The 26,937-nt window shown below is 34.2% G+C and overlaps 1 protein-coding gene across 2 annotated transcripts; it reads left to right on the top strand.

Moving 5' to 3' along the window:
• Positions 1–145: 145 nt before the first annotated feature.
• Positions 146–24,212, top strand: mllt1a (MLLT1 super elongation complex subunit a). Of its 2 annotated transcripts, none has more exons than XM_051118124.1 (12): positions 146–271; positions 4,445–4,625; positions 7,106–7,188; positions 9,078–9,221; positions 10,302–10,427; positions 13,361–13,990; positions 15,631–15,721; positions 16,166–16,277; positions 18,834–18,933; positions 19,394–19,471; positions 21,713–21,784; positions 21,867–24,212. In XM_051118124.1, the coding sequence occupies exons 1-12, from the start codon at positions 260–262 to the stop codon at positions 21,993–21,995; spliced, it is 1,758 nt and encodes a 585-aa protein (XP_050974081.1). In that variant the 5' UTR covers positions 146–259; the 3' UTR covers positions 21,996–24,212. The 2 variants fall into 2 exon arrangements, with proteins under 2 accessions (XP_050974081.1, XP_050974082.1); XM_051118125.1 differs by having other exon boundaries at positions 19,394–19,462.
• Positions 24,213–26,937: the final 2,725 nt, after the last annotated feature.

The raw sequence follows: 26,937 nt of genomic DNA on the forward strand, positions 1-26,937 counted from the left end.
TACCTACCAGTACAGGCAGCCCGTGGGAAGTCCCGCCCACCTTGCTTCGCGATTGGCTGGCCGGCGTAAAGCGCATCGTAGACGGCAGCTGATTGGCCAGAAGCGCTTTCTGTTTTGGGTGCATGCCAGAGGTCCGGAGAGGGGAGGGGAACCGTCTAGTTTCCGGTTTTGGGCTGGAATTGACACACAATGAGGAGTCGGGAGCAGCCGCTCAAAAGCCTTCTGTAAATAAACAGGACCTTCATCAGGCCGGCGAACTATGGAGAATCAGGTAGAGTACGAATCGCTTTTGCTGTTGCATAGAGTCAAGTCAACTTTTGTAAGCGCGGTCTTAGGGCAATCCACCATTGCAACTGAATGTGGACACTTGGGGCTCGTGAAAGCAGCGGATCGGACCCATATAACCCCCTCCCTCCTCCCTCCTCTCAGCTATCTGACTCGAGCTGGCCACGCATATTAAAGCTACATCGGTATTTGGGGACATCAGCTCAGCCTAAAGCGCTGGATGCGTGCGCCAGCTTTTGCACTAGGCAAGTCGTGCGTGCACCAGCAGAAACACAAAGGAGAGAGAGTGGTTTTGTCCTGTGCTTCTCTCTGGCCCGGGAGTCACTACAGTCTGCGGCTTTTATTAGAGGAAATGAGGAACATGCATTTTCATGCACTAGTGTTCCTGACAGAGCATTCAGACTGAAAGCTGAGGGCATTGCACAGGTCTGCTCCGAGGGTGGGGGTTCCTGACGGGCTCCTGAAGCGGGAATCTGTCTTCTTCCAAGGCTAATTAATTGCCCTTTTTATGCAATATGATTTATGAGCAGCAGCAGTGATCATATGCTGGAGATGAATATCATTGCATTAACATGCTGGCTATTTTTACACGTTCTGCCTTGTGTCTGTGCTCTGCAGTAGCTTAATTGCATTTACTGCTACTAAATACATTATTTTATAAATAAAACTTTATTATTATGAACTTATTATTATGGAATGTGTCCCAATGCAAAAATATCCATAAAATAGGAATATTTTGTCCACTACTGTTATTGGTAATACTGTGAAAATTATTACACAATAATATGGGACCTCTAACAAGGTTTCAAAATTTATTTTTGCATTGTATCAACCGAGCTGCCACAGTTATTACTGTAAAATATATACACCGTTACAGTTTTGCTTTGAATAAAAATGAACTAGTTAATGTTAGTACTGTCTTGATAAAGTCTCAAAATAGAAAAAATGTTACTTTTTCTCCTGTGTTTTCACGACGCGTCATCAGTCGGCCATATTGGCGGCACTGAGAGTAAACAGTGCCACTGAACCGAACGAAACTCATATATTTTGTTGATTATTTCTACTGAAAATGGTCAATTATTGTCATGTTTTGGGCTAGACTAATCGGTCAGACCGGGAAAAACATTTGGAGTGCTACAGACTGCAAAAAATAATAACAAATCAAGGAGAACAGTGTAAAAAACTGTCTGAAGAACAGGCGTTTGTGGTTGGCCAAACTGAACCAGGATTTTCAGGGCAAAAATCTTGACAACATTTGTGTTTTTTCGTATCATTTCCAGTCAGGTAGGTGAAATATTAGGCTAATGTCTTACTTTATACTGCTTGTATGTATCTTTACGGCCTGTTAACTTTAGTGTGTCGAAATATTGCGCCCTTTCCTGCTTACTAAGTCCTTCTGTATATGATTTAGCAGCTTTCGCACATTTTTCCGTGGTTTAGACAGCATAAATTAGCAGAACAACATATTCAGTAGTGCATTAACTGTGCAGTCCATACTGTTGTTTACATCCGAGTGTCTCCGATATGGCCGCGCATCCGGGTAACTGACCAAACCGTGTTGTAAGTGCTTGATACAGCTTCAGACTACTAATTTAGCTAGATAATAATGCATGACAGCACATCTCAAAACAAAAAAGCCTACTTTAATTATAATCAGTTTATTTAATATGATTATTAGGAAGGCAAGTTGTAAACTTAAGTTCTGTACCTTAACATCTGATGTAATGAAAGATTTTCTTCAAAAATATAGCTGATATGCTTGTTTCGTTCATTCATGTTTTCCAAACTGGATCTTTGACAACAGCATTGCGACAACTCTTCAGAGACTTGTTGTTTTGTCGTTTGCCTGTTGGTTTCCACGTGACCTGCTTGTATTTTTATCATGCTTGACTGATAATCTGTATCATAGCAGTGACCTGAGAGAAATCCAGTCTGCCACTTTTGTGTCTGTCTTGTGTTTTCTAACAAAACGTGATGCGGGTCTTGTGAGACCAGGAGCCAGTAGTGTTTTCCTGTCTTTCTGTTTAATCTACTCCTTTTCAAAAAGGCCTTTTGATCTTTTTACCCCCCCTTCACCGGGATTAACGTGGTCATGTGTTGAACCTCTTATTGTGTGCGTCTCCTGTCTGTCCCGTGTTGTCTTCATATTCGTTTGGTCATGTTCCTCTCAGGCGGGGTGGAACAGCTTATTTGTGTTGGTAGTGTTTGTAATCGTTACCTCAAGGCAAGTTGCTGTGACAAATTAGAAATGGCAAGTTCTGGAAAAAGAGTGTTGCCTTTGAGGGTAGCTAGGCTTTTGTCTCACTGTCTGTCTGTATATGTGACTCGGCTGGGGCTTGTGGTTGAGTGAATGAGAGATGGACTCACAGGGGTTATTCTGATGTCTGGCAGCGTCGGGGTCTCGCTGGCAGGTTTTGGCATTAGAGAAGTAGAAGTGTCGGCCAACGCGGCGAATTAAAGTGCATTACGGTGACAAGACACACAGCTAATAAGATTTTCCTTCCATTCGTTCTTCTGGTTATAATCTTTCAGAAAAACCAAAAAGCACATCTCAGTCTTGTTCTTTATTATGGTTCTTCAGTCTCCACTAGTTCAGGGACTCGAGTCAACAGCAGCTGAGCATCTCTGGGCACCTGAACCCAGTCTGGCCTGTCTCCACCCTATGTGGGCAGTGTTCATTTTTCCTGGCTGCTTTTCAAGGAATTCCCTTGATGGCTTTTTCTGGCCATTTGGCAGAACCAGCCGATGATACAGATGATTAGCTTGAGCATGTGTATGAAAGGTAGTCTTACTTAGATTTTGGTGCCTAGAGGCCTTTTTTAAGTAACTCTTCTCTACAATATCAATAGCAGTTTTCAGCTATATGGATTCACTCAATTAAAACAAAAAAGAAAATAGTCTACAGCTTGATGGTTTATCAATGGGATATTATCGTCAAGATCATGTTACATTTTTTCTTTGTCCTTTGTTTTAGGAGTGCACACACATCTCATTCCTAAAAAGCGCAGATAATTTAATATGAAAATATGCAATACATATTTTAAAGTAAAAGCATACAAAATGCCCTAAAATGCTAAAAATGTTTATATAAATAAAATAAATATATTATTATTTTAAGTTATATTATTATTTTATACATTGTATATTTTGGATTTTTTAAAATAAATGTTATGTATCTGTGTGTGCATGTGTATAATATACCTTTAAATAAAAATAATTACGTAATAAATAAATATATTATTATTTTATATTATTTTATACATTATATATTTTTTTCTACCATATGTACAATTTTCAAACTGCTGCCATAATATAATATATAAATTTGAAGTCTGTAAAATGTATTTATTTATTTATTTTTAAAATAAGATTCTTATGCTTACCAAATATTTGAAAGTAAAAACATATAATAGGCCTTTAAATAGTAAAAATGATTATATAAACATATATTATTATTTTATATTTTATATTATTGTATTTTTTATTATATATATATATATATATATATATAAACTTTTTTTATTATATAAATTATATATATATATATATATATATATATATATATATATATATGTATATATATATAATTTAACTATAATGTAAAATATACATTTGAAGTAAGATTTATTTATTTAAAAAATAAGATTCTTATGCTCAACAAGGCCGTGTTATATTTTATCAAAAATACTGTAGAACATTAATATTATAAAATGAAATTGAAATATAAACTGTTTTCTATTTTATTACATGTAATTTATTGTAATTTGTTCATGTGACAGCAAAGCTGACTTTTTAGCAGCCATTACTCCAGTGTCACATGATTTTTCAGAAATCTTTCAAATATTCTCATATGGTGGTTAAAAACATTTCTTATTATTATCACTGACTTTGACACAGTTGAAAATGGTTGTAGGATTTTAGGATTTTTTCATGACTTTAAGGTTAAAATCATTTTTTAAACAGAAATGTTTTTTTTTTTTGTAGCAAAACAATTCTTTTTTATATATCTAATAATGTTTTTACACTGAATGATAGATTTTTAGTAGTCTGTGATTATGAATTACAATGACTGAAAGTGTCCGCTGGTCTCCTCTCCTGAACTTCAGCTGAACTCGGTCTTATTGAAGCATTTAATTAATATGTGTTTCTCTGTTTGCAGTGCACGGTTCAGGTAAAGCTTGAGCTGGGTCACAGGGCCCAGTTGAGGAAGAAGATGACGTCGGAAGGCTTCACCCATGACTGGATGGTGTTTGTGCGAGGCCCTGAGAACAGCGACATTCAGCACTTTGTGGATAAAGTCGTCTTCCGGCTGCACGAGAGCTTTCCTAAACCCAAGAGGGGTAAATTTCACAACTTTATACTTCACAAATGACATATTGCACCACTCGCAATTCAGTCTTTATAAACCAGCATGTGTGAGATCCACATGACATGTTGCATGTCATAAGAAGCAGCATGTTTCTTTGTTTTAATATTTATAGTTAGGGTTTGGCTCAGTATCAAAGTTTTGGCTTGGTACCACACCAGCTTCTAGCACTTTGGTGTCGATACTCAATCAATACCAAAAGCAACAAATAAACAGCCTCGGATGACTGGAGAAATGAAACTATGGTCAGCAGATTAAACATCAACCAATTTCACTTGTCACATGTCTTGGATTAACAGTGCCGGTCTAAGATCAAAGTTAGCATTTTATATTCACATTGCTTTCTGACTCTATGGACAGAGGAAACACTGATTCCAAGATTTGTTGGCAAAATTAATTTATTGTTTGTGAATATCAATTGGGTCATGCAGATGTTGCTTGGTAACCTTCCTGGAGTGTCCAGTCAAGTAATTTTAATAAATATTCATGAATTGTGTCTTCACATAGTCAGATTCTCGAATTGGCAGCTGATCAGTGCACACTTAACAGCATGTGCCTTTCAACCAATCAGTTAGGCCTACTGAGTAAACATGATGTAACATAATTAATATTCATGAGCAAAGCCTTCATTTTCGTGTTTGTAAATGAAAGCTTCAATAAAAATGTAAAACCACTCTTACTTATAAACTTATGAAACATTAAATAATACTTAAAGGTATAGTTCACCCAAAAATGAAAATTCTGTCATTTTTACTCACCCTCATGTCGTTCCGTAAGACATTCGTTCATCTTCTGAACACAAATTAAGATATTTTTGATGAAATCCGAGAGCTTTCTGACCCTGCATAGGCAACAACGCAACTGGCACGTTCAAGGCCCAGAAAGGTAGTAAGGACATCGTTAAAATAGTCAATGTGACATCTGTGGTTCAACCATAATGTTACGAAGCTACAAGATTACTTTTTGTGCACAAAAATAACAACTTTATTCAATGATTTCTTCTCTTCCGGGTCAGTATCCACTGCCATTCCTGAGAGTACCATGTGTGTTCTAAGTCCAAAAGCCAACTCCTGCTTTATCAGGATCACATGCATGTGTTGTGGTAATTTCATGAACGCGCGTTGAAGACTGACACAGAAGAGGAGAAATTGTTAAATAAAGTCATTATTTTTGTTTTCTTTGCGCACGAAAAGTATTATCGTAACTTCATAAAATTAAGGTTGAACCACTGATGTCACATGGACTGTTTTAATGATGTCCTTACTACCTTTCCGGGCCTTGAACGCGTCAGTTGTGTTTCTGTCTATGCAGGGTCAGGAAGCTCTCGGATTTAATCAACAATTAAAGCAATAAGCCCCAAGAAGCCGTGGTGTACAGTGAATTTATAACAGTTAAGGGGCTGTTATAAATTCACTTCGTGTCGTGCCTAAAACCCTCTTAGCTGTTATAAATTCACTGTAAACCACAGGTTTACGGGGCTTATTCCTTTTATAAAATGGTTATTTTATATACATAGTAAGGTTTCACAAAATAAAACCGAGCAAATAAAATGTAATGATATCAATAAAAACATTATTCGTCCACCAAACAATGTAGTTCCTTACAACAGCTTTAAACATGGCTCAACCAATCAGAATCAAGGACCGGAACTATAAAGAAACTATAAAGAAGATGAACAAAGGTCTTACAGGTTTGAAACAACATGAGGGTGAGTAATTAAGAATTTTCATTTTTGGGTGAACTATCCTTTTAATGACCTATATATGAATACTTTATTGTTTAAAAGCTCAGGGATGAGTTTTTTTTTCTTGTTAAAGAAAAGATTGCTTTTATTCAGCAAGAAAATATTAAATTGATCAAACGTGATATTAAAGACTATAGTAATGTTAGAAAAGATTTCTATTTTAAATAAACACACTTCTTTTGAACTTTCTATTTATCAAAGAATCTTGAAAAAATGTATCATTGTTATAAAAAAATTAAGAAGCTGTTTTCAATATTGATAATAGTAAGAAATATTTCTATATTTCTTAAGCACAAAATCAACATATTAGAATGATTTCTTTTTTTTGGGATCAATTTTTTATTGGTTTTGCAATATTATAATGATTTCTGAAGGATCATGTGACACTGAAGACTGGAGTAATGATGCTTAAAATTCAGCTTTGCCATCACAGGAATAAATTACGTTTTAAAATATATTAAAAAGAAAACAATAATTTAAAATTGTTCAAATATTTCATAATATTACTGTTTTACTGTAGTTTTGAGCAAATAAATGCAGCCTGGGTGAAAATAAGAAGCTTCTTTTAAAAACATTAAAAAAACCTAACAACCCAAAACCTTTGGTTAGTGTAAATAAGTTTAAATAATTACATTCACATATTTATGAATTTAATTGTTATATGCAGAAATTTTAGGTGAAATAATTCATCTTTTTATTTTTATTTGCAGTGTGTAAGGAGCCACCATACAAGGTTGAGGAGTCGGGATATGCTGGATTTCTGATGCCCATAGAGGTCTACTTCAAAAACAAGGTGAGGTATCGTAGGCTGCATTTACACTGGCACAAAAAATCTGACACAGATTGGAAATGTTCACATCCGATCTGAGTCACTTCAAAGTATGGTTATAAGTAAGATACATATCCGATATCTGGACATCAGATTTATGTCTAAACACACACATCCGATTCCCCTCAGAACTCAAAGCCACCTTAATGTGAGGGCGACACATTTGCCCATAAAGATATATATATATATATATATATATATATATATATATATGTATATATATATATGTGTATATATATATATATATATGCTTTTATATTGAGGTGGGAACTTTTTATATAATTTGCGCAACATTCAAGAACTGGTTCCCTTGAATTATATAAATACAACAGCTTTCGTACTAAAAGCTACATGATATTTCTCAGCAATGATGTGATATCTGCTGTTTTTGTAATTAAACCAAAAAGCTTTACTATTAGGCTACTCGCTTGTGCATTCTCGCTCTCTCTCTCTTGTTAATTCATTCTAATTCTGTCAAATAAATATAATCTTACAGCGCTACTTTTTTTTTTCCCACTTCAGAATTCTACATCTGATGAGCTGTAGATGAAAAAGCAAATGCAAATTGCCATTATTTTCTAGTCTTTATCCATTCAGTCAGATTTTGTGCTAAAAAAAAATCCATGACAGCTGTTGTCCATGCTGGGAAATAATGATGGCCATTCAAAATTATGCATGGCCATTCAAAACCCGAGGATCTACCATGTGCATATTAAAGCTATCACTGACAAACAATTTTGGGTGGGAAATAATGTAAACACAGATATTGGATACCAGACGTCTCTAAAGGGAATGTAAACAGGCGGGCCAAAAAAATCAGATATGCTACTCTGGACCACAAAACCAGTCATAAGTGTCAGTTTTTCGAAAGTTAGATTTATAAATCACCTGAACCTGAATAAATATGCTTTTTTTATTTGGTCGAGATACAACTGTTTGAAAATCTGGAATCTGAGGGTGCTAAAAAATACTAATTTTGAGAAAATCACCTTTAAAGTTGTCCAAATGAAGTTTTTAGCAATGCATATTACTAATCAAAACTTAAGTTTTTAATAAATGTCTTCATGGAACATGATCTTTACTTAATATCCTAAAGATTTTAGGCATAAAAGAAAAATTGATCATTTTGACCCATACAATACATTTTTGGCTATTACTGCAAATATACATGTGCTACTTAAGAGTGGTTTTGGGGTCCAGGGTCACATATGGTCAAAAGATCAGATCTGTGCATTGAGACTTGCAGTGTTAACACAGCTTTAGTCTCTTCCTGCATCTCTTCTGTCCTCTGGTGCTGTTGTGTCTTGTTCTGATGTTATTTCTATTATTTATATTTTCATTGTCATACATCTACTTCTGCCTCTCTGTGTGACTCATCTGAGTATCAGCTTCTCTTCCTCTGTCTTGTCATTTGTGAACTTCCCCTCAGTGACATTAAACAGGCAACGCAGAGAAGAATGATTTGCCTTATGATGAGAGCAGTATAATGCGAAACAATTACACTCGCTTTTTCAAGCCCACCCGCTGACTCACAGGCTTGTGATATGTATCTGTTTCTGTCATATCTTGTCTGAAAAACATCCCCAGCCTTGCTTCCCTGAGTTGTTTTCAGCAACTCGTGGATTTCAGCATGCTGAGAGACAGAGATGAAAAGATAGAGGTGGAGAATGTGCATCTGGGAGGTTTTTTTTTTTTAACTCTGATGTTTTGCCCCTGAATCTTGAATGAACCTCTGGCTGTGCCGCCCATGAAAGAAGTCCTAGAATCACTGCAGTTGCTGCTCTGTTGACTCACTTTAATGCTTGACTTCAGTTGTTTAGTAATATGAGACGATTTAATGGAATTTAATACAGGAGGAGCCAAAGAAGGTGTGCTTCAATTACGATCTCTTTCTTAACCTGGAGGGAAACCCGCCTGTCAATCATCTGCGCTGTGAGAAACTAACCTTCAATAACCCCACTCGTGACTTCCGTCGCAAGCTGGTCAAGGCTGGAGGGGTGAGTGTGGCATGAATGTTTGGTTATTTCTGATTATAAGAAGTTGTTTGTTGGACAGTTAAAGGAGAAGTCCACTTCCAAAACAAAGATTCACATATAATGTACTCACCCCCTTGTCATCCAAGATGTTCATGTCTTTCTTTCTTCAGTCGTAAAGAAATTGTTTTTTGAGGAAAACATTTCTGCATTTTCTCCATATAATGGACTGGCATGGTTCCCCCGATTTTGAACTTCCAAAATGCAGTTTAAATGCGGCTTCAAACGATCCCAAATGCAGTTGTAAATGATCCCAGCCAAGGAAGAATGGTCTTATCTAGTGAAACGATTGGTTATTTTCATTTTAAAAAAAATACAGTTTAAATACTTTTTAATCTCAAATGCTCATCTTGTCTTATTCTCCCTGAACTCTGTGTATTCTGACTCAAGACAGTTAGTGTACGACAAAAAACTCCAATCGTATTTTCTCCCTCAACTTCAAAAATCATTTCAAAATCATCCTACATCACTGCAGAAGTACCGACCCAGTCTTTGCAAAGTGAACATGCAAAGAAGATCAAACACCCTTAACAAAAAAAGGTGAAACAGCGATATAGGACGATTTTGAAGTTGAGGGAGAACATGAGATGGGAGTTTTTCGGAATACCCTAACTGTCATGAACCGGAACAAAAACAGTCCAAGCAGAGTAAGACAAGATGAGTGTTTGGCATTAAAAAGTATATAAATTGTATTTTTTTTAATGAAAATAACCGATCGTTTCGCTAGATAAGACCCTTCTTCCTCGGCTGGGATCATTTACATCCACATTTGGGATCGTTTTAAGCAACATTTAAACTGCATTTTGGAAGTTCAAAATCGGGGCACCATATCAGTGCATTATATGAAGAAAAATGCTGAAATGTGTTCGTCAAAAAACATAATTTCTTTACGACTGAAGAAAGGAAGACATGAACATCTTGGGTGACAAGGGAGTGAGTACATTATCTGTAAATCTTTGTTCTGGAACTGGGCTTCTCCTTTCATTCAGGAAGATTCTACATTTTTAGTAAATGTGCTTTAATCTGTTATTGTGTATATATCAGATCATGGTGGTCCCAGAGGGGACAGAGGTGGTTCCGAGACCCAGCCCAGATTACCCCATGCTTCCAACTATCCCACTCTCTGCCTTTTCTGACCCTAAGAAGACCAAGAACTCACAAGGATCAAAGGTCTGAATAATAATTTTAAAATATGCCCTATGACATGCTATCAACGGTGTGCTGTGATCTTTTTTTTTTATACATTGGGATCCAAAATTCTGAGATCACATGGGAAATAAGTATTTTTGTTCTATTAAACCTCTATTAAACAATGTTTATGATTTCCGCAATATGGAAAATGCGGAAGTAAGTGTGGAATTATGTATTTATATATACATACAAATTAATGTATATATTTAAGAAAAATGTTATTTAAATACAAAATATTTTAATTGAGATATATATATATATATATATATATATATATATATATATATATAAATTCTATAAAAATTATAATAAATACATATACTTGTAAATATTTCTTAAATATATACATGAATGTGCTTGTATTTATATATAAATAATAATTACACACAGTAAATTGTGTATGATTTTTTTTAAACCATTAAAATAGAGTCTAGAAAAAAATGAAATGGAAAAAACTAATTTTGGAAAAAAACAAAACAAAACTTGGGATTTGGGAAAAAATAATTTTTTTAAAAAATCAGGGGGAAAAATTGAGAAATTTGATTTAAAATGACATGGGTCAGTAAGATTTTTTTTTAAATTATTTTTCTGGAAAGAAAAATAATACTTTTATTCACCGAGGTTAAAAAATGTTTAAAAGTATTCCAAATGTTCCTTTGAACTTTGTATTCATCAGTGAATCCTGAAGTGTGTACTTTTTAACAAAATATTAAGCAAATTATTTTAACCATTGATAATGATATGCAATATTTATCGAGCACCAAATCCGCATATTAAAATGATTTCTGAAGTATCATCTGACACTGAGGACTGGAGTAATGATGCGGAAAATTAACCTTTGCATTACAGGAATAAATTACATTTTATAGTCTTTTAAAATACTTTTTTATTGTAACACTTTTTCAGTATATTACTGTTTTTGTTGTTGTTTTTTTTTTTTTTTTTTTTTTTTATAAATGGAGGCATGGTGAGTATAAAATTCCTCAATCCTTTAATTACAAACTTTCGAACTGTGATTTTCACTCAAATAATGTTATTCTGAAAATATAATCTGTAATAAACACTTGCTATCTGATAATTATCTTCTGAGAGATATTAAGGAATCAGAGCTTCCTCTGTTCTCCCCTTTGTTTATTTCTGAGCAGCAGATTACAGATCGTTTCAGTAAGAATTAAGAGTCCATTATGTAGGACATGTGTCATATCTCTATTAAATGACCTTCCCTTTATCATCTCTGAGCACTGGTGCTTTGTCTGGGTCACTCTGCGGCATCTTTCATTAGTGCAGCAAAGAGGGTCAGTCGCTCGCCGCTGATTTACTGTGATCAGCCAGAGCTGGACGCCGTCCAGCATCCCCATTATCCTTAACAGTACTAATCTCAGCACAGCCTCATTAATACAACAGATGACCTTTGTGTGAAGGTCACACGAGGGTTATATGATCACAGTTAAGACATCCTTTAATGGTCTTTTGTGATTATTTTATTATGAGAGGTGTCAAACTCTGGGCTTTATCCTAGTAGGGGATCTGTTGTGTGGTTGTACAGTATTTGACAATGTTCACCGTGGTAAATGGTGCCAGATGATAACAACATGGTACTTAAAGATTATTATATTTAAAATGACATTTTTTTATTACTTTTTTTGTAAGTGTACACTACTAGTAAAGCAGAAATATTGTCAAATAATATTACAATTTAAAATAACTTTTCTGAATATCTTTTTAAAACAAATGTATTTTAAGCAGCCATTACTCCAGTCTTCAGTGTCACATGATCGTTCAAAAATCATTCTAATATAATGATTTGATGCTTAAAAACTTTTCTGGTTATTGTCAATGTAAAAAAAAACTGCCTAATATTGTTAATATGTTTCAGGATTTGAAAGAACAGAAAAGAACAGCATTTGTTTAAAATAAATTTTGTAACAATTTTAAATGTCTTTTCTGTCACATTTGATCACTTGCATCCTTGTTGAATAAAAGTGTTAATTTCTTTATAAAAATTAATAAACCCACATTTTTATTTTATTTAACTTTATTTTATTTTAAAAAGAACAGCATTTGTTTGAAATAGAAAAATTTTGTAACAAGAAATATTTGTCACATTGAATGCTTCATTGCTGAGTAAAAGTGTTGATTTCTTTAAAACAAAATAATGTACCCAAATTTTTTATTTTATTTTATTTTATTTTATTTTATTATTTTATTTTATCAAAAGAACAGCATTTTTTTGAAATGGAAATATTTTGTAAAAATAAATATTTTTGTCACATTTTATGACTTTAATGGATCCTTGCTGAGTAAAAGGTTTTTTTTTTTTTTTTTTTTTTTTTTTTATTAATGAACCCACATTTTTTTAATTTAATTTAATTTAATTTACTTATTTTATTTTATTTAAATAAATATATAATAATATATAAATATATTATATATTATATTTTGTAACAAGAAATATTTCTGTGACATTTTTATCACTTTAGTGCATCCTTGCTTATTTTTATTTTATTTTTTATTTTATTTTATTTCATTCACAAGAACAGCATTTGTTTGAAATGGAAATATTTTGTAACAAGAAATATCTCTGTCACATTTTATCACTTAAAAGCATTCTTGCTGAGTAAGTGTTTATTTCTTTACAAAAAATTAATGAACCCACATTTTTTTATGGACTTTCTAATTTAATTTATTTTTTTAATTTTTATTTATTTATTTATTTTTCCATTTAATGTTTTTATTATTTTATTTTGATACTATAAAATGATGGTGCTGAATGATTAGGAATGCAGTACTCCGTACAGTTCAAAACTATCTGCAGTTTGCTACAGTCATTTCTTGGATAACTGACAAATTTCTGTATAACCAATTGAATAGAGATTATATTTTTAAATGTCAACACTGTTTCTTTTCTGTAGGAGCCTAGTAAGGAGGGAAGCAAAGTATCCAAATCCCACAAAATGGCCAAGGAGCATCGAGAGCGGCCACGAAAAGACTCTGAGAGCAAGGCCACGTCCAAGGGAGACGCTGAACGGGACGGCAGCACCAAAAGTAGCCGCGACCCTTCCTCATCTTCTTCTTCGTCCTCCAAGAAAACCGAGATCAAAGTGAAAGATGAGAACAAAGTCCTGCCCAAAGCTGCTTTCAAGGAGCCCAAACTCACGCCGAAGGAGTCCAAAATGGAAGGCATGTCTCCTAAAGGAGGGGGGGCGGGGTCAGCGGGCGGCGGAGGGGGAGGTGGAGCGGCCGATGGAAAAGCACCCAGCAAACGACCTTCCAATGCGGAGTCACCCAAACCTAGTGTCAAGAAGCCAAAGAAGGGGGGTTCAGAGGGGTCAAAAGGCTCCAGCAGTGGGGGGTTCACCAGCACCTCCCCCCGAACCGCGTCTTCCTCCACAACCTCCTCGGGATATGTGGATAAGAAAGCCTCTAAAGAGAAGGGCCGCTGGGCCAAGAGCAAGTCAGAGGCCCAGGAGGTCAAGGAGTCCAAGAAGCCTCCAGAATCCGATGACTCCAATTCGGATGATGAAGCCTCGTCTAAGTCTGAGGTTAGAATCAAGTGATATTAGTTTTGTTTCCATTTTACATTTATTTATTTAACATAAGTTAGGGTTGGCAACCTTTAAAATGATAAACTGAACATGTAATTTTTTCCACAATCAATCAACTTATTTTAAATAAAAAATCAATTAATTAAATAATATGTAATAACTGAGGGTTTGCAAACTTTTTAAAAGTCTTACATTCAATTTGTTATTTTTTTTCACATTAAATAAATTTAAACTTAAATTGATTTGTTTTAGTTTTTGTGACTAATTAATTAATTAATTAATTAAAATTTAACTTGTAATTACTTTCACAGTATTTGTTACATAAAAAACATCAGGGCTTACATTTGATTTGTGTTTTTTTTTTTTCACAATAAAATATTTTTGTTTATTAATTCATTTAAAATAAGTGAGGGTTTTTTAAACTTTTTATTAAAGTGTTAAATGTAATTTTTTTTCACAGTTAATTAATTTGTTTTTTTTTTTCTCTCTTCTTGTATGTTTTTATTTATTTATTTATTTATGTATTTATGTAGAATAGATTGGGGTTGGCCAACTTTTTAAAGACTTTTGTTTTTAATTAATTAATTAATATAAAATAAGTTTTTAATAAAGTGTTACATTTAATTTGTAGTTGCTTTCACAAGAGTGAACAAAAGGAAAAGGAAAAGATGAATTGGCCAACTTTTTTAAAGGCAGTCTTAAATGTATTTATTTTTTATTTAATTTATTTATATAAAATAAGTTTAACAAAGTGTTACTTTTATTTGTAATTTCTTTCACAATATTTGTTACATTTTTAAAAGAAAAACATCAGGGCTTACATATAATTTGTCTTTTTTTTTTTCCACAATAAAATGTATTTGTTTATTCATTTATTTTTTACAATTTAATTTATTCATTTATTCGTTCCATATTTTATTTATTTAGAATAGGTGAGGGCTGGTCAACTTTTTAAAGACAGTCTTAAATGTATTTATTTAAAAAAAATAATTAATTAATTAATTATTTTTTACAGTATAATGTTTTTATTTATTTAAAATAAATTAGTTGTTGGCAGCCTTTTTTTTTTTTTTTAAAAAAGTGTCAATTTAATTTGTGATTTCTCTCACAATATTTATTAAAAAAGAAAGTAATTTAACTTGTAATTTATTTCCACAATGAAAAGTATATTTTTATTCTTTTATTTAAAATAAGGATTTTAAATTTAAGTGTTAAATGTGTATAGAATAGATGAGGGTTGGCCAACTTATTAAAGGCAGTTTTAAATGTATTCATTTTTTTTTAATGAATTATTTTTTTTGTATTTATTTATTTATTCATTTATTTTACAATATAATGTATTTATTTATTTATCATAAGCAAGTTGTTTGCAACTTTTTTTGTGAAATTTAATTTTTAGTTTCTTTCACAATATTTATTTATATTTAAAAAAAAAAAGTCAGGGCTTGACACAATCTTAAATTTTATTTTATTTTTTTCCACAACTAAATTAATAAATACACAAATGCTATTGCGAGCAATCTACAAATTAAACTAAACGGCATGTTAAAAAGGTTGGCAACTCCTGTGCAAAAACTGACATCGGTGATAAACAAAATCTTTAATTTGTGTCCTGTCCACTCCACTCCATCCCACAGCAGTCAGCACCTTCCAGCCCGTCTAATTCCAGCTCCAGCTCAGAGTCCAGCTCCGACTCAGACTTTGAGCCACAGCAGAAACAAGGCCAAGGTAGGATCTGCTCTTTTACTGCAGGGAGTGTCCTGATAAGAAGCAGTCAGATCCATAAATAGATTTCCCTACTGCACTTTAACTCAAGGTTAACAGTCTGCTGCTTTGATCGATTACCGTGGGGAGGGTTAAGGACGTGTCAGATCAAGGCACTTCCTTAAAATGAAAAAATGAGGGGCATTTATTAAAAAGGTGACGTGTAATTTGTCATTGTCTTGTTCTTTTCACATTTTATTTTGCAACATCCAGACCAACAAAGAACGTTGTCTTAACTAATAAAATGAGTTCAGGTGGGAGGAGTTTTAAGGAAATCTGTTTGGAAACAGTCCAATTGTCCAGTTTGGTCAAGCTACAGAAATGACAGACGTCACCTTTAAAGTAGGAGTTTGAAAGTTCAATCAAACCACCATGTTGCAGAAGCTCATTCTGGACTTTGGTCTGTAGGGCCGCTGCGCTCTATGGTGGAGGACCTCCAGTCGGAGGAGTCCGATGACGACGATAGCAGCTCAGACGAAGAGACGCCAGTCAAGAACAACCTGCCCAGTCGAGACTCCAGGTCATTCTCCCTCTTTCCTGTCAATGTTTGTTTAAGCAGGTCTTTCAGATGCTTTAAGTCCCTGTAATCAATGTTGGCGGAGGCGGAGAACGGATTTGTTTGCTCAGAGTAAACACTTCACTTCATACGCTTTTCTCTATTCTTCATCTCACTCAAGTGTTGCTGAGCTGCTTTGAAAGACTTATTTTTGTACAGCTGGAAGTGTGAGATGAATAGTACAATTGGATGTTCTTTCAGTGTTTATTGTTTGTTATAATTATTCTTTAAATTGAAATGCATTTGTTCAGATTTAATTCAAAGTATGTAGAAAATTTAAAGGAATAGCTACTCCAAAAAAAGATGAAGAAAAAAAAAAAGAATTTTCTCTTTCTTTTTTTCCGCCACTGAATTAAAAAAAAAAAAATGAAACTGCGACTTTTTAATCTCACAATTCTGACTTTTTTCTCGGAATTGTGAGCAGTGTTGGGGAAAGTTACTTGTATCACAATACTGCATTACTATCTAAAAATGTAACTAATTACGTTACTTGGTTACTTTTTATGGAAAGTAATGTGTTACATTACTTTCACATTAGTTTTTAAATCTGGGCAGGGCTTGCTTGTTTGTTTTCAATATAAAAAGTTAGATTTTTAGCATATATAAAAGCCCTCTCATACCAAAAAGTAAAATAAATAATCCCATAAGCCTAAGGCTGAAGGAGAAGTACATTCACATCTGTACAGTACAAAAATGAAGTACAAATGTTAGTTAATCAAAAGTTAGTTTTGCTTATTAGTATGGTTGAGTTGGATCAATAAAGGTCAGCAGTGAGGACATTGGTTAATAAAATGGGATTAAATACGTAAGTAACTGGCATTACTTTTTTGAAAAAGTAATTTAGATATTTTCTTCTAGATGAAAAAGTAATGCGTTACTTTACTAGTTACTTGAAAAAAGTAATCTGATTATGTAACTTGCATTACTTGTAATGCGTAACCCCAAGGCTGATTGTGAGATATAAATTTGCAGTCACAATTCTGACTTTTTTCTTTGAATTGCAGGATATAAAGTCACAATTCAGAACTTTTTTTTCTTGCAATTGCAACTTATAAAGTCCAGTTCTGAAGAGAAAAAAAGAGTTTCTCAGAATTGTCTCAGAAAGAGTTTTTATCTCACAATTCTGACTTAATAACTCACAATTTTATGTTATAATGTCAAAGTAGCAAGATATAAACTTTCAGTTCTGAGAAAAAAAGTGAGTTTATATGTTCCAGCTCTGACTTTGTCTCAGAATTGTGACTTTATTTCTCAGAATTGCAAATTTATACGTTACAGTTCTTTTTCTCAGAATTCACAATTCTAACTCGGAATTTTGAGTTTATATCACACAATTCTGAGAAAAAGTCCTAATTACAAGTTTTTATCTCACAATTTTGACTTAACTTGCAATTTCGAGTTTATCATGCAGTTCTGAGAAAAAAAGTCAGAATTATGAGTTTATATCACAGTTTTGACTTTATAACTTGCAATTGCGAGTTTATATTATGCAATTCTGAGAAAAAAGACAGAATTATGAGTTTATATCTCACAATTTTGACTTAACTCGCAATTTGCAAGTTTATATCACGCAGTTTGAGAAAAAAGTCAGAATTACAAGTTTAAATCACAATTTTGACTTAATAACTTGCAATTTCGAGTTTATATTATGCAGTTCTGAGAAAAAAAGAATTCTGAGGGAAAAAAAGTCAGTTACCTTTTTTTTGTTTTCTTTCTTTTGTCATGTATTTTCTTTTCTTTCTTTTTTTTTTTTTTTTATTAAGTGGCAGAAACGGGCTTCCGTACCACATCTTTATCAATCTTTCTTCGTATTTTGAAAAGTGTTTTTTTTTTTTTTTTTTTTTTTCCTCAAATATGTATTTTTGAGTTATTGAAGTTATTGAGGTCTGGTACTGTCAAACTGCAAATTGTCAAAAAGTACTGAAAAAATGGTCCATGTGACTTTCTAAAAGTGGCAAATGTGATTCGTGCACTGTATTAAAAATGTACTTTTTTAAATTAAATTAAATTAAAATTAAATACTAAAATTTTAATTGTTAATTACTGAAAATGTTCACCTACTACTTCTAGTGTGAAAAAGTGAAGTTGTATTACCTGATTTGTGAATAAATCATAATCCGTTGATCCAGTTCACAAAACTGGTGTAAATGATTAGTTTAGAAATCTGATTCTCAAGTTCAATTCACTCATTCATTTGGAGCAGTCAGCAGCTCTCTGGAGAATTCTTAAATAATTAAGTAACTTAAATGATTAAATAACTTAAATTTCAGTCTGTTCCTCACACAAGTCTATCGTATGGCTTCAGAAGATTTAGAATATAGTGCACAAGCCTTCTTTTACTTGAAAGCTTCACTTCCCATTCAATGTAACTGCATGAAAAGAGTGACTAGAACATTAAAAACGGTTCTTTCATGAAAAGTAAAAGCCCTTAAATTTACATGTATGACGCAATTAAAATTTTTTGCTCAGTTAATTTTATTTACTCATGGAGTTTAACTGTTTGATGTTTGCCCTTCACAGGCTGAGTTTAGACAGCGAGAGTGACTGCAGTGACGGGCCGCAGCGTCCCAGTCGAGACCCACCACCTCAGCCACAGAAACACAGCACCACCAACAACAAGGTGAAATGATACTCAAGACTGTGTCAGCTTCTTGTTAAGCCTTGACAGTCATCCAATTGGTCTGTTTATTCATTCATTCGTGCCGATCGTTCAGTTTGCAGCACACACTGTTTTGCTCCTTTGAAACTTGATTGTTGACTGTCAGATGATGGACGATTGGCATTAAGTTCTTGGATTACGCTGCGCCCAGTGCTGAAATGAGGTGGTGACACGCAGCTTTTGATCCAATGACTATGGAATGCTGCTTAACTGGGTGCTGCCAGTCAAATCACTGGGATTTGGAGCAGCGCTCTTGGCACTGTGTCTCACTCTTAGTGGAAAAACACTGCAATAGATCATTGTCTTGATTACTCATTCTTTAAACCTCTGCTTTAGTCCGTCTGTATGACTTTTGTCTTTCTTTTCTCTATCTTGTTCCTTTCCTCTCCTCTCCGTTTCCTTTCATCTGTCTGTCGTACAGGTTTCCGGCAGAAAGAGTCCAGATCCTTGTTTACGACAAGAAAAGGTCCTGAAGAAGGGATACGACAAGGTAGGAAGGGTAAATCAACCTTTTAATTTTCCACCTCTCACTCTCATACATTATTTCTGTTTGATCATTTTGACCCAACTTCCAAAACCTTGTGAGCTGCTTTGCTGTCTGCTGTCCACATATGTGCCCTCTTAAAGGGATAGTACACCCAAAAATGAAAATGACCCCATGATTTACTCACGCTCGAGCCATGCTAGGTGTATATTACTTTATTCTTTCAGATGAATACAATTGGAATTATAAAAGAAAAAGTCCTGGCTTTCCAAGCTGTATAATGGCACTGAATGGCTGTTGAGATTTTAAATTCCAATAAAGTACATCTATCCATTATAAAAAAGTACTCCACACGGCTCCGGGGGGTTAATAAAGACCTTCCGAAGCAAACCAATGCGTTTGTGTAAGAACAACATTCATGTTTAAAACTTTAAAACCAGAAAATCTAGCTTCTCCAAACTGTTGTACGTGTGTTGTATGTAATTTGTCACCGCGGTCGCCTACGTCCTATGACATCTGTTGGAACGCCACCCTCTCGTAAATGCGCGTACAACAGTTAGCGGAAGCTAGAGATTATGGTTTAGAAAGTTTTGAATATGGATATTTTTCTTAAAAAACACATTGATTCGCTTCAGAAGACCTTTATTAATCCCTCAGAGCCAGTTGGAGCACTTTTTATGATGGATGGATGCACTTTACTGGACTTCACAATCTCAACAGCCATTCACTGCCATTATAAAACTTGGAAAAGCCAGGACATTTTTTAATATAACTATGATTATATTTATCTGCAAGAAGAAAGTCAGATACACCTAGGAGGGCTTGAGGGTGATTAAATCATGGGGTAATTTTCATTAGCTATCCCTTTAAGGAATATTAACTGAAATGGAACTTTATTTGCAAATGGTTTCACTAGAGTTTTTCATTAGTATTTTGCTAAGCTAATAAAGTGATGCATAAAATTTGCATTTATAAATTTGGCGCGTTCATCCAAAGCATATTTACGTTTTGCCAAATCTTGCTTTCTTTAGAAATCAAACCTAATAATAATAATATTGAAAAAGCAACAACAATAATAATAATTGTTAGTGTTGGGCAACAATTAATTGGGATTAATCGCATCCAAAATATTCTATAAATATAAACATGTAATATTTTATTTATATTCTATAAATATAATACATGTAAATATTTTTTTTAAGATTTATTTTTGCCTTTTTTTTTAGCCTTTATTATGATAGGACAGATCAGAATGGACAGGAAACGAAGTGGGTAGAGAGATAGGGGGTGGGATCGGGAAAGGTCCTCGAGTCGAAATCGAACACGGGACGCCCGTAGCACAACGGCGCTGTATGTCATACGTGTAAATATTTTCGAAATATACCGTATGTGTGTGTCTTTATATATACATAATAAATATACACAGCACAAACACACATATTTTATATAAACAACCTTTTTTTTTTTTGGATGTGATTAATTGTTGCCAAGCACTAATAATTATTTAGTAATTTTTAATAATTGTAATACTATTGCTATATAAATAAATTATATAATTTAATTATAATTATAATAAAAAAATACAATCAAATTACAATAAAAAATCATATGAAAAAAATACAGTAACAACCATTACTCATTATTATAACAACAACTATTCTTATTCTTCTTATTATTTAATTTTTAAAAATAAATTAATATTGAATAAAATAATAAATAAAAAATTATTAGTAATAATAATTAAAAATTAAATGAATTAAATTATAATAAATCATATAAATAAACTATAAAATAATTACAAATTACATTTTAATTAAAATATTATATATAAAAAAAAAACCCACAACAACAACAACTATTATTATTGTGTAGGATAGGACAATATTTGGCCGAGATACAACTATTTGAAAATCTGGAATCTGAAGGTGCAAAAAAAAAAATCTAAATATAGAGAAAATCTCCTTTAAAGTTCTTAGCAATGCATATTAGTAATAAAAAATTAAGTTTTGATATATTTATGGTAGGAAATTTACAAAATATCTTCATGGAACATGATCTTGTTATCCTAATGAGTTTTAGCATAAAAGAAAAATCGATAATTTTGACCCAGTGTATTTTGGGCTATTGCTACACATACACCCATGCTACTTACAACTGGTTTTGTGGTCTAGGGTCACATTTGCGTCTTTAGATCCCAGTAGAAACCGACCTCCTGTTTGTGTTCCTGACATCTTCCTCTCCTCCTCTTAATTTCAGGCATACACTGAAGAGCTGGTAGACCTTCATCGCAGGCTGATGGCGTTACGCGAGCGTAACGTTCTACAGCAGGTGGGTGTTTGCGTGAATCAAAATAGCTTGCGTTTGTCCAAAGGCTTTGAACAAATATCATTAACCCGTTTCCTGCTTCCAGATCGTGAACCTCATCGAGGAGACGGGCCACTTTAATGTCACAAACACAACTTTTGACTTTGACCTTTTCTCATTGGATGAGTCAACTGTCCGCAAACTACAGAGCTACCTGGAGGCCACCGCCACATGACAGGAAGTCCACCGAGACTGGGGGATGGGGGGAGGGTTGCCCTTTTTCACTTCTTTTGTCCTGAGAGAGGGCTGCAAAAGGTGAAGTTCTGTTCACAGGAAATGAAAACAGAGGGGAAATCACGAAAAGGAGTGAAACATACAGTATTTTGAGGAGGAAGTGCAGCTATGTACCAACACTACAACACTTCTTCTCTCCTCCTCAATATCCTGTTGGACAGGAAGTTCTCTTCGTAACAGGCCAGAACTGCTAGTGGGTCATATTCGAATCAGCCAGAAAGAAAAAAAAAAAAAAAAAAGAGTCTCCCTGTAGCCATACGCACTGATGCATCAAGGGTTGCAACCTTTTATATTTTATTTTTGTACCAATGTTTTTCAAGGTATTTTTGATTGATTGTGGTCGGAAAAGGAAGCTCCGCACGCCATGAATGTATCGCTTTTTATCCTCTAGGGCTAGTCTTAGTGCCTTTTTCACACCATCTCATTTGTGCTCTTAGGAATTACAGCAGTGTTATCTTTCACTCCGACTCTAGTCGATCCTTCTGTATATGTGGGATACCTGGATATCATCCCGGGGAGATTTCGATTTGTATGCCAATATGTATCAATCCTCATTTATGTGTTCGCCAAACGGGCCTTAGAACTTATATGTCGTGCATTGCTAGTGCAACTTGTGAAAGTATTTGGAAATCTGTGTTGATCTCTGTGTTTTCTGTCATCTGGTTTATTCGTTAAAACTAAGCGGGAGAGACAAAAGAAAAGGACGAGACGCGCTGTTTTCCTCTCATGTGGCCCCTGAAACAGCAGTCTGTAGATTCACTGTGCTTCTGACTCCGACTCTCTCTCAGAGCGACTATATCTCGACTTCACTGACTTCACCTCTGTGTCCATTGTTATGCTAATAGCTTTAAGAGGCTCCGTGGCCTGAGCCACAGACCACATGCCCTTAACTTCACCCTGCGAGAGTCTGGGAGTGTCATTTGCGTGGGTTTTAAATCTCCAGCCGATTCATCTGAATCTTAGCGAACAAAAACGTTTATAACTTCCTACCGATTTGGGATGTTTGTGCGGTTTTCAGCGAGAGAATGATTGAGTGTCTTGTGGACTTTTAACTCCCAGTTCTTGGTGTGTGAACTTTAACCTTTGACCGGTACTGCTTCAGGTCAGCCTGTCATAAAGGGGTGGAGTTCAGTGAACTTGAGTGGCAGCTCTGAAAAGAGCACACCCGGTTGCTGTTTTTTTTTTGTTGTTTTTTTTTTTTAATGTTATTTGAGGGGTTAATTTTTTTTTATTTATATACCTCTGCACTTTTGGCTTCGTTGACTCAAGTACTTAATTGTCTAAATTGTATTTTTAATAATTTTATACAATATTTACATGCAATATGATATTAATTTGTCAATTTTTGTGTCAAGAATTGCCAGTTTTTAAGGAATTCTAGTTTTTTTTTTCTCTCTGTATCAGCACATTATGTTGTCATAGACTGTAAAAGTGACCATCAGAACTTGAAACTGTTACTTCAGGCCAATTTATGAGTTCATGGCAGGATGTGTTTGTATATCAGAGTGCATTTTTAGCATCTGTTTTGTTGTAGCCTCATTATTATCCACTACAGGACTGCAGATTTGCGAAACGAACAAGTATTTGTTAATGTATTTGATTTTAACTCTGCTGAAAAGCTGGTTTGCTTGTCTTCGAGCGGTTTTGGGCACTAAGACCAGTTGGTTTTAAGTGGAGAACCTCTGTGTTTTGTATATGGGATGCAGCAAAGTAACACTAATGGAGTGGCAAATATTTCAGTCGTATTACATTGATAAACTTGTATAGTAGACAGTGGGAGTCTTATCTACAGGAGTCTGAGGAAAAACATTAATCGACGGTTAATACTGCATCATTTTTCACATACTTCGCTTGCAGGTTCAGAGAGCTGTCTTTTGTCAGTCAGTGGTGGTTTTATTTGTGTTTGTGAGCGCGGAAGAACTCGCTGTATTTATCCGTGGGGTTTGGGGAGGTCTGGGTTTTTACATATGTTCTGATAACGTGGTAGAAAACCTTCCATGATCTGAACAGAAGAGTAACCTTTAGTATGACATGTTAAACTTGGCATGCAATGCCACCATGTGGTCATTCGATGCAAGTTGTAATAAGGGCAAAAGATGTTACTTTTTATGTTTTTATTGCAAAATCATATTATGAATAAAGTCATTTGAGTACTGTTCGTCATGTCTTTCATTACTAGTTTCATTGGTAGGAGCCGTAAAAGCGTTTCCATCTTTATTAACCTTAGGTTAAGGTGTTTATTTAGCGTTTTATTTGATGAAAGTAAAACGGTAACATTGTGACATTATTACAATGTAAAATAAATGTATTTTAATGTTCTGTTTTTTTTTCCAAGTAATTCATGCATTTTCAGCATTATTACTCCAGTTTTCAGCGTCACGTGATCCTTCAGAAATCATTCTGATATGATGATTTGGTGTTCTTTTTTTTCCTCAGGATTTTTAGTGAGTTAAAAAGCATTTATTTGAAATATAAATCTATCTGTACCCTCGCCATTTCTATTAACGTTCATTTGTTAACTCATGTTTGAACTCATTTTTATGAAGCCCTGATCTACATTTTTTTTGTGCCAAATGATAAGCAAGGTTATGTCACAGGGTTAGTTCACTTCCAGAATTCCTGTCTTTCTTTCTTTAGTCGAAAAGAAAATAAATTTTTGAGAAAAACATTCCAGGATTTTTCTCCATATACACTGTGTGCATAATTATTAGGCACGTTGATATTCTGGTCATATTTTTTTTTCCAAGCACATTTTACCAATTCCAAACCACATCAATCTTAATAACTACTATTAATTTTGTATTTAATCATTTATACATGATATATATTTGTCCATGAAGGCTGGAAGTGAAAAACTCCTTATATTCAGGTGTGCGTAATTATTAGGCACGCTTTCTTTTACATATAAAAAAGCCAAAAAAGAGATTTAACCCAGACTGAAAAGTCAAAAATTATTAAATGCCCATGAGAAGGATGCAATACTGGAATTTGCAAAGTTAAGGCATGACCATTGGACAAAGAAATGCTCGTTGGGTCAGCACGGTGAGAAAAAAAACAGTGGAGAAGAAAAGACGCGTTAACTGCAAAAGAATTAAGAATTAAAGTGAAGAATTAGCTGTGAAACCATCAGGAACCTTTTATTCTCCAGCGTCACCATTTTCCAGAGCTGCAACCTACCTGGAGTCTTCAGAAGCTCAATGTGTCAGGTTCTCAGAGACTTTTCTTGGGTGAAAAATCCTAAAAAATGACCCTCATTTAAAGAGAATAACATGCTGAAGTGTTGTGAAACACATGAAGACTGTTTTCTATAGGCTTTATAGACAGATAAGTTGAGAGTGACTTTTGAAGCACCAGCATCAAATCCTCTTATACCACTCTTTCAAGAATTTATCTTCCAAAATCTGGCAGTAAGTTTTGGGAGTTCATTTTGGTCCATCTCTGCAAGTCAGACTTTTCAGGATAGGAGATAGACTAAACATGAACTCCCAAAATGTACTGCTAGATTCTTAAATCAGAAGTACAAGAGGATGTGGTGCTGGTCCTTCAAGAGTCACTCTCAACTTATCTGTCTATAAAGCCTATAAAAAAAACTGTCTTCATGTATTTCTTAACACTTCAGAATGTTATTCTTATTAAGTGAGGGTCCTTTTTTAGGTTTTTTTCTCAAGCAAAGTCTCTGAGAACCTGACACATTGAACTTCTGAAGACACCAGGTAGGTTGCAGCTCTGGAAAATGGTGGCGCTGGAGACTAAATGGTTCCTGATGGTTTCACAGCTAATTCTTCACTTTAACTCTTAATTCTAACGTGTCTTTTCTCTGTCCAATGGTCATGCCCTAACTTTGCAAATTCTAGTATTGCATTAGTATTGCATCCTTCTCTTGGGCATTTAATAATTTTTGACTTTTCAGTCTGGGTTAAATCTGTTTTTTGGCTTTTTTATATGTAAAAGAAAACGTGCCTAATAATTATGCACACCTGAATATAAGGAGTTTTTCACTTCCAGCCTTCATGGACAAATATATATCATGTATAAATGATTAAATACAAAATTAATAGTAGTTATTAAGATTGATGTGGTTTGGAATTGGTAAAATGTGCTTGGTAAAAAAATATGACCAGAATATTAACGTGCCTAATAATTATGCACACAGTGTAGTTGAGCTGTTATATAGTTCGGTTTCAGCGGAATACGGGTCTTATCTAGCGAAACGAACGGTAATTTTCTTAAAAAATAAAAAAAATATATAATTTTTAACCACAAACGCTGGTATTGCATTAGCAATGTGATGCGCATGCGCGGCTTTACGCATTGCGTATCACATTGTAAAAGTCACTTGCCGTTAGTTCTAAATCTGTGTACTTTGGTTAAAAAAGTTAGGGTAGAGCGAAAAACTCCATCTATTTTTTTCCTCCAATTTCAAAATCGTCCGACGTCGCTGTTTCACCTTTTTTGTAAAGGCCTTTTGACTTTCTTTGCACTTTGGGTCGGTAACATTACTTCCGCCTACGTCACGCGTCCGTGATTAGTAATGAGGTCGAGCTAGCGTAAGAGGAGCGTTTGTGGTTAAAAAAGTATATAAATTTGTATCTTTCTTAGAAAACGACAGATGTTTTACCTAGATAAGGCACTTATTCCTCGGCTGGGATCATGTGGAGCCCTTTGAAGCTGCACTGAAACTGCAGTTTGGACCTTCAACTTGCTGGCTCGCATTGAAGTCCAATACATGGAGAAAAATCCTGGAATGTTTTCCTCAAAAACCTTCATTTCTTCTCGACTGTGGAAAGACAGACGTGAACATTTTGGATGACATGGGGGTGAGTAAATTATCAGGAAATATTCATTCTGGAAGTGAACTAATCCTTTAACAGGGTTAAAACCAC

Source organism: Labeo rohita, chromosome 8, assembly GCF_022985175.1.
Source record: "Labeo rohita strain BAU-BD-2019 chromosome 8, IGBB_LRoh.1.0, whole genome shotgun sequence".
NCBI lineage: Eukaryota > Metazoa > Chordata > Actinopteri > Cypriniformes > Cyprinidae > Labeo > Labeo rohita.

Bases quoted from the DNA above. Each gene is read 5' to 3' on its own strand.
- mllt1a (XM_051118124.1), top strand. The intron at 4,626-7,105 runs GTAAATTTCACA...TTTTATTTGCAG, and splicing joins CTTTCCTAAACCCAAGAGGG to TGTGTAAGGAGCCACCATAC. The intron at 19,472-21,712 runs GTAAATCAACCT...TCTTAATTTCAG, and splicing joins GATACGACAAGGTAGGAAGG to GCATACACTGAAGAGCTGGT.